Source organism: Morus notabilis, unplaced genomic scaffold, assembly GCF_000414095.1.
Source record: "Morus notabilis unplaced genomic scaffold, ASM41409v2 Scaffold611, whole genome shotgun sequence".
NCBI lineage: Eukaryota > Viridiplantae > Streptophyta > Magnoliopsida > Rosales > Moraceae > Morus > Morus notabilis.
This window is the reverse complement of record NW_010359585.1, coordinates 180848-187650: the sequence shown is the minus strand read 5'-3', so window position 1 is coordinate 187650 and position 6803 is coordinate 180848. Positions and strand designations below refer to the sequence as shown.

Genomic DNA, 6803 nt, shown 5'->3' with positions numbered 1-6803 from the left:
GTACAGTAAGAGCATGTCAATGCAGTGTCAAATTAGAGCATCTCCAATGCTATAATTAGGGCCCGTTTAGTTTGTCTGATTCGAGTTGAGATGTGACTTTATGTGAGAGTTTTTTACTGTAGCAAAAAAGTTATGTTCCGTTTGTTTTGAGGGTTTTGTCCTGGTTTTGCATTATGGTTCTTGGTTAGCTACAGTGTTTTTCTCTCATAAAAAATTAAAATTTTAAAAATCAGAATCATGAACCATGGTTCTGAACCCATGAACCAAACGTCACCTTAGGTGTGACTGTTTCTAAGAGCTTTTTACTGTAACAAAACTCGAATTATAAACTTTAATCGGTGAAATGAACAAGGCCTTAATGTGTAAATTATAAATTTAGCATTTGAGCGCAAAAAAACACTTTCTAATGTAATGTTATTTAGTATGCTAATGCCAAATTTTAGCACCTCTGTAGAAAATCCATTCTCCGGTACACTGCTGTTATGATGCTAGATTTGACATATGCTATATTTGGTGTTAAATTTGGTACCAAGTATAGCTTATACTAAATTGATGTTAGCTTATCCTTCTTTTAGTATTATGAATCTGATATTTTGACTTGTTGCCTTATATGACTTGGTGTTAGCGTGAATGTACTTGTTTATTTTTTAGTTAGTTTCGCATGGATGGATGCATGCAAATGATTTTCTCAAGTGTATAAATTATATTAGTTAAATACTGTCATAGAAAGATGTCGTAGATTATAGACACAACCTTAGTCGGACTGATTAATCCTTTTACAATTTGTGTGGTATATTTTTTGTTTTGTTTTTTGTTTTTTTTTTTCCCTTTTGGTTTTCTTCCTTTATGTATTTTGGTTTTTGATTCTTTTTTCTTTTTCCATAGAAATATAAAAAGATTTGTTTCTTCAAGACTTGTTTTATTGAAATTTAGAGGGACATTTCCTATGAAAATAGATAGTAATCTACTCTATTGCTGAACTTGATTAGGATGGATAGAAATCAAAATCCTGTTGAAATTGTGGCGAATTCTCAAGACAATGCAAAGATGATAGTTGCTGTGGATAACAGAGATGCTGGGCTTGTTAGCTCTCCTAATAGAGGCACTGTGACCTTTGAAGGTGATGCAGACTTTGAACCTTGTAATGGCATTGAGTTTGAATCACACGAAGCAGCGTACTATTTTTATCAAGAATATGCCAAATCTATGGGGTTCACCACTTCAATAAAAAACAGCCGGCGTTCCAAGAAGTCAAAAGAATTTATTGATGCTAAATTTGCATGTTCTAGATATGGTGTCACACCAGAATCAGACAGTGGTAGTGGTAGTAGTCGGCGTCCAAGTGTGAAAAAGACAGACTGTAAAGCCAGCATGCATGTGAAGCGAAGGCGAGATGGAAAATGGATAATTCATGAGTTCGTTAAGGAACATAATCACGAACTTCTACCAGCTCTAGCATATCATTTTCGGATTCATAGGAATGTAAAGCTAGCTGAAAAGAATAATATTGACATTTTGCACGCAGTTAGTGAGCGGACTAGAAAGATGTATGTCGAGATGTCTAGACAATCAGGTGGATATCAAAATGTTGGGTCTCTCAGAGCTGACATGAATTTTGAGTTTGATAAGGGTCGGTACTTGGGTCTTGATGAGGGAGAAGCTCAAGTTATGCTCGAGTATTTCAAGCATATCCGGAAGGATAATCCCAACTTCTTCTACGCAATAGATCTAAATGAAGAGCAGCGTCTGAGAAACTTGTTTTGGATTGATGCTAAAAGTAGGAGCGACTATGTCAGTTTTAATGACGTTGTCTCATTTGATACCTCTTATATCAAAATAAATGATAAATTGCCATTTGCTCCGTTTGTTGGGGTGAATCATCACTTTCAGTCCATGTTGCTTGGCTGTGCAATGGTTGCAGACGAGACTAAATCAACATTTGTTTGGTTAATGAAGACATGGCTTAGAGCAATGCACGGGCAAGCTCCCAAAGTAATTATCACTGATCAAGACAAATCCCTCACAGCAGCCATTGAAGAAGTCTTCCCAAATACACGTCATTGCTTTTCCCTGTGGCATATATTGGAAAAGATCCCTGACACTCTTGCCCATGTAATCAAGCAGCATGAAAATTTCTTGCCAAAGTTTCACAAATGCATTTTTAAGTCGTGGACAGATGAACAGTTTGACATGAGATGGTGGAAAATGGTCACTAGATTTGAACTCCATGATGACGAATGGTTTCGGTCATTATATGATGATCGTAAAAAATGGGTGCCTACTTATATGGGGGATACTTTTTTGGGTGGAATGTGCACAACTCAGCGTTCTGAAAGCATGAATGCTTCCTTTGACAAATACATACATAAAAAAATTACTTTGAAGGAGTTTGTGAAACAATATGGGGCTATTCTACAAAATAGGTATGAAGAGGAAGAAATTGCAGATTTTGATACATTGCACAAGCAGCCTGCTTTAAAATCTCCTTCGCCTTGGGAGAAACAAATGTCAACAGTTTACACACATGCTGTATTTAAGAAATTTCAAGTTGAGGTTTTGGGAGTAGTTGGCTGTCAGCCAAAAAAGGAAAGGGAAGATGGACCAACTAGCATATTTAGAGTTCAAGACTGTGAAAAGGACGATTACTTTTTCGTGGCATGGAATGAGATAAATTCAGAGGTTTCTTGTTCCTGTCATTTGTTTGAATACAAAGGTTTCCTTTGTAGACATGCGCTAATTGTCCTGCAAATTTGTGGCCTCTCAAGCATCCCAGATCACTATATTCTGAAGAGGTGGACGAAAGATGCAAAAGGTAGGCAATCAACAGCTGAAGGAACGGAAAGAACAAAGACTAGGGTGCAACGCTACAATGAGTTATGCAAGTGGGCCATTGAACTGAGTGAAGAAGGATCGGTATCTGAAGAAACTTACAATATTGCTTTCCGTGTGTTAGTAGAAGCTCTGAAGAACTGTGTGAATGTGAATAATTCCATCAGTAATGCTGCAGAAACTAGCAGCAATTTTCTTTCTATTTGCGAGACAGCAGAAGAGAATCAAGGAAGCCTTGTGGCTAAGACAGTTAGGAAGAAGAATACCAATAGGAAAAGAAAGGTTAGTGTTTGACTTGTTGATTGTTGGCTTTTTATGTTGCTATACCTGAAAGGTTAGTCTTTGTATGTTGCCATATCTGTGACTGAAACATGCTATATATTTCAGCAGGTACAAGCAGAGCCAGAGGCTATGCTAGTTGAGGCGCAAGACAGTTTGCAGCAAATGGTTTGTGCTCTTCGCGTTCGAATTATGTTTATTGTTTCAAGCTTTTTCTTACGCTAGCAGACTGCACATACCTCAATTAGAAAGATATAACAATGTTCATTATGCATTTTTCTGTGTAATGTAAACATTGAACTACTGTATCTAACAACTGAACTTCATAGGAAACGCATCTTTGTGTATAGTTTTGATGGAAGTCTGGGGAATAAGATAAAAACATACTCCTGTAATAATTTAACCCATGTCTTTTCTTGATCTGGGTTTTAATGCTTGTAGGATAACCTGAGCTCTGACAGTATACCCCTTAATGGATTTTATGGTGCCCAGCAGAATGTTCAAGGACTGGTATGGATGTTAATATACAACAACAACAAGCCTTAATTCCAACTTAATTGGGGTCGGCTATATGGATGTTAATATCTTGCACTTTTTTTTTTTTTTGAGCCGAGATAGTGAGTTGTTATAAGAAGAACTAAGGAGTTTTACTTCTTTTAGTACATTTCGTACATAATGCTACTGTCTCACAAATGCTGATTGTTAGCTGCAGTTAAACTTAATGGAGCCTCCCCACGACAGTTACTATGTTAACCCACAAAGTATACAAGGGCTGGTATGTCATGCTAAAGCATTCACTTTTATACATGATCAAAACCATGGAGACGAGGATTTGATGTTTACAAGTCACTGTTATGTTATCATATGCCTGTAGGGACAACTGAATTCAATGGCTCCTGGACATGATGGTTATTTTGGTACTCAACAAAGTATTCATGGGCTGGTATAGTATACTTGTAGTTATGAGGAGTATTCTATATACAAACTCGGTTATGTACTGGTACTCAATTGTTTATCATAAAATTTTCTGTTTTTATTTTATTTTATTGTATTTTTTATTTTTACCATGTAGGCTCAACTGGATTTTCGACAACAACCTAGCTTCAGTTATGGCTTGCAAGTAAGTTCGCATTAAATGGCCTACATATTGATATTTGACAACAAACAGCTATTTCATGTCTTTATAATACAACGCCTTTTGGTTCTTTACTCTTACTGCAGGATGAGTCACGCTTAAGATCCGCACACTTGCATGGTAGCGGTTCTAGACATGCGTGAGGAATAACTAAGTCGTTGCTTTTCATGGTAGCTGTAATGATACTTGTACGTTGGAGTTGGTAACATTTTTCCAAAGACTGATTTGCTGATCAGTAAAGTGATCCAGCAAGGCACCTTTCTTTCTGAATGAAGATAGATGACTTCCTGTTTATTGTATAGAAAGTGATCTGCAGAAGTTTAACGGAGACCATAGAAGAGACAAAAAATCGACGTGCCATATTCTGCCTTGCAGCTTAGTGATGGCGGCAGTACAACCTTTGTGGAAGCGTAGTTTGAATGAAACAGAGTACTTCTAACTTCTAACTTTAAGTATCAAATCTTGGCTATGCAATTAGGTAGTTGAGATAAACGTGTCAAGGAGGAGAGGAATTTTGATAGTCGTTTTCACTGTCGGAATAGGAAAAAAAAATTGCTTCGGAGAGGGGCCGTCCATACCAGCATGTTCTTTCCTTGCACGTTTTGGTTCTTAATTTTGTAACATAATCCATTGTATTGTCAGGTTAGAAGATGGATCTTTTTAGTGTCAATAATCCATGTTCTAGTATTGTAAATATTGTCAGCAAATTTATTGTAAATATTGTTGACTACATGGAAGTAGCCCGCTCTTTGCAAGGTTGCCATCTTCTCTTCCTTGATCTCTCCTTTCTGGCGGCAGCGCCTGGCCGGCTATAGTTAACAAATTAGTGTTTTGAAGAAAATTAGGATTATTTCAATTTGGATTTCTTTTTTATTTACTGCATAAAATTAAATTGAAGAATAAAGAAGTACATTTTTTTCTATTGTATATTTACCAAGTAAATAAATTGGCAAAAAAAAAAAACATCTGGTAAATATTATATTTATTAAGTAAATGATAAATAATCGGTAAATAGTTGATATATTGGATATAAAAGATTGTTAAATCATCAAAAACAAAAGAAGAAAACTAAACACGTTGTGAATTTACCGTGTTCGTTCACGACAGACACGAAGACCCTCATTGCGTCTAGGTTGTTAGGGCCCACGGTGAGTTCGTTGCCATCGAGACGATGACCGAGAGTAGAGAATGTGAATGCGAAAAAGAGGAAATTTTGAAAAAAAATTTATTTATTTTTTCATGTTATAAAACAAACATATTTTTTCTTTTACGAATTTTGAAATCCGGACATTTCCTTTCATTTCTTTTCAAAAGTGGCATATTTCCTGAGAACTTTAAAATACATTTCACATTTCATGGGAAAATTGAGTAGAAAAAAGAAAAAAGAAGAAGAAAACCCATGAACCGAATATTGCGGGTCAGTAAGCTAAATCGGGTCTCTCTCTCTCTCTCTCTCTTCTCGTTTCAGCATTTTCCTTTTGGTTCGGTTCATGAGAAAACGAGAGCAAAAAATACAGAAAATTTAAGGTGAAATCGGTCGTTTTTGATCTAGTCCCACAAATGTATCGCCGATGATTTTTCCGGCAAACGGAAAATCTGATGCTAGGAGGTCACTGAGCTCTCAAATACAAGTTAGCCCAACATTTCGATTCTTTTCCCTTTAAATTTTCCTCAGCTATGTTCTTTTTATTTGCTATTTTATACTCTGTACGTTCTTATATGGTTAGAGAGATAGGAACAAAAAATTTAAAAAAAAAATTTGTATTTAAGTTTCTCTTTAGTATTTAGTGAATCAAAGTTGAAACTGAACATCATATGACAGGAATCGCTTCTCTATAGTTATATATTGGATGGGTAACCACCGTAAAAAGATAACCATTAAAAACTCGTCACATATTTTTTTACTATTTTGCACAATAAATAGTCTATAAAAGAAAACCCATTTTTCATATTGTTAAATTCCCGCTCATCCTTGATTAATATGGCTACCTACAATTAATACAGAATGTTTATGAATTTTGTTTTTCCTTTTCGCCAGGTGAAATCCTTTTAGTTGAATAAGATAGTTTTTTCTTCTATGGAGATAGATCTTGAACAGCCTTCCTGTGAGCAGGAGAAATTAGATGTTGGTTCAAATTCGAATGCCGATGTTGTCGATGAAACTGACGAGGTTCATGTCGAGGAAGAGCATGCAAATTCTCGGGTGTTTAGTGAATGCTGTGGCAAGGAAGATGATGAATCAAATGCTGATGAAATCATTTCCAGTGGTCGGGACCAAGTGGATGTAAATGTCGTTGGCCTGGATGTTGTTAACGAAGGGTCTATTCGTGAGCCCTGTAATGGTTTGGAATTCGAATCGAAGGAGGAAGCCTACTCTTTTTATAGGGAATATGCTCGTTCCGTGGGATTTGGTATCACGATTAAGGCCAGTAGGCGCTCGAAGAAGTCTGGAAAGTTTATTGATATAAAAATTGCGTGTTCTAGATTTGGAAGTAAGCGTGAGTCTGGCACGGCTGTGAATCCAAGACCGTGTATAAAAACGGACTGCAAGGCAGGAATG

General features: G+C 36.4%; 2 protein-coding genes across 3 annotated transcripts in view; both read left to right on the top strand.

Moving 5' to 3' along the window:
- The first annotated feature begins 990 nt into the window (after window positions 1–990).
- LOC21412188 (protein FAR-RED IMPAIRED RESPONSE 1) lies at window positions 991–5045 on the top strand. Of its 2 annotated transcripts, none has more exons than XM_024163428.1 (7): window positions 991–3111; window positions 3220–3276; window positions 3550–3618; window positions 3821–3883; window positions 3983–4051; window positions 4181–4228; window positions 4330–5045. In XM_024163428.1, the coding sequence occupies exons 1-7, from the start codon at window positions 991–993 to the stop codon at window positions 4384–4386; spliced, it is 2484 nt and encodes an 827-aa protein (XP_024019196.1). In that variant the 3' UTR covers window positions 4387–5045. The 2 variants fall into 2 exon arrangements, with proteins under 2 accessions (XP_024019196.1, XP_024019197.1); XM_024163429.1 differs by having other exon boundaries at window positions 994–3111; window positions 3815–3883.
- A 562-nt stretch (window positions 5046–5607) lies between these two features.
- The window catches only part of LOC21412187 (protein FAR1-RELATED SEQUENCE 2), a 4667-nt gene continuing 3471 nt past the window's right edge, over window positions 5608–6803 (top strand). The window contains exons 1-2 of the mRNA XM_024163431.1: window positions 5608–5874; window positions 6282–6803. Of these exons, the coding sequence (XP_024019199.1) occupies window positions 6321–6803 (483 nt within the window). The 5' untranslated portion in view covers window positions 5608–5874; window positions 6282–6320. The remainder of the gene's footprint in view (window positions 5875–6281) is intronic.

What these genes read in the sequence shown, in the direction of transcription:
- LOC21412188 (XM_024163428.1), top strand. Translation starts at nt 991, where the DNA reads ATGGATAGAAATCAAAATCCTGTTGAAATTGTGGCGAATTCTCAAGAC. An exon ending in AGCAGAATGTTCAAGGACTG is followed by an intron (nt 3,619 to 3,820) that starts GTATGGATGTTA and finishes TGTTAGCTGCAG; the next exon opens with TTAAACTTAATGGAGCCTCC. An exon ending in GCTTCAGTTATGGCTTGCAA is followed by an intron (nt 4,229 to 4,329) that starts GTAAGTTCGCAT and finishes CTCTTACTGCAG; the next exon opens with GATGAGTCACGCTTAAGATC.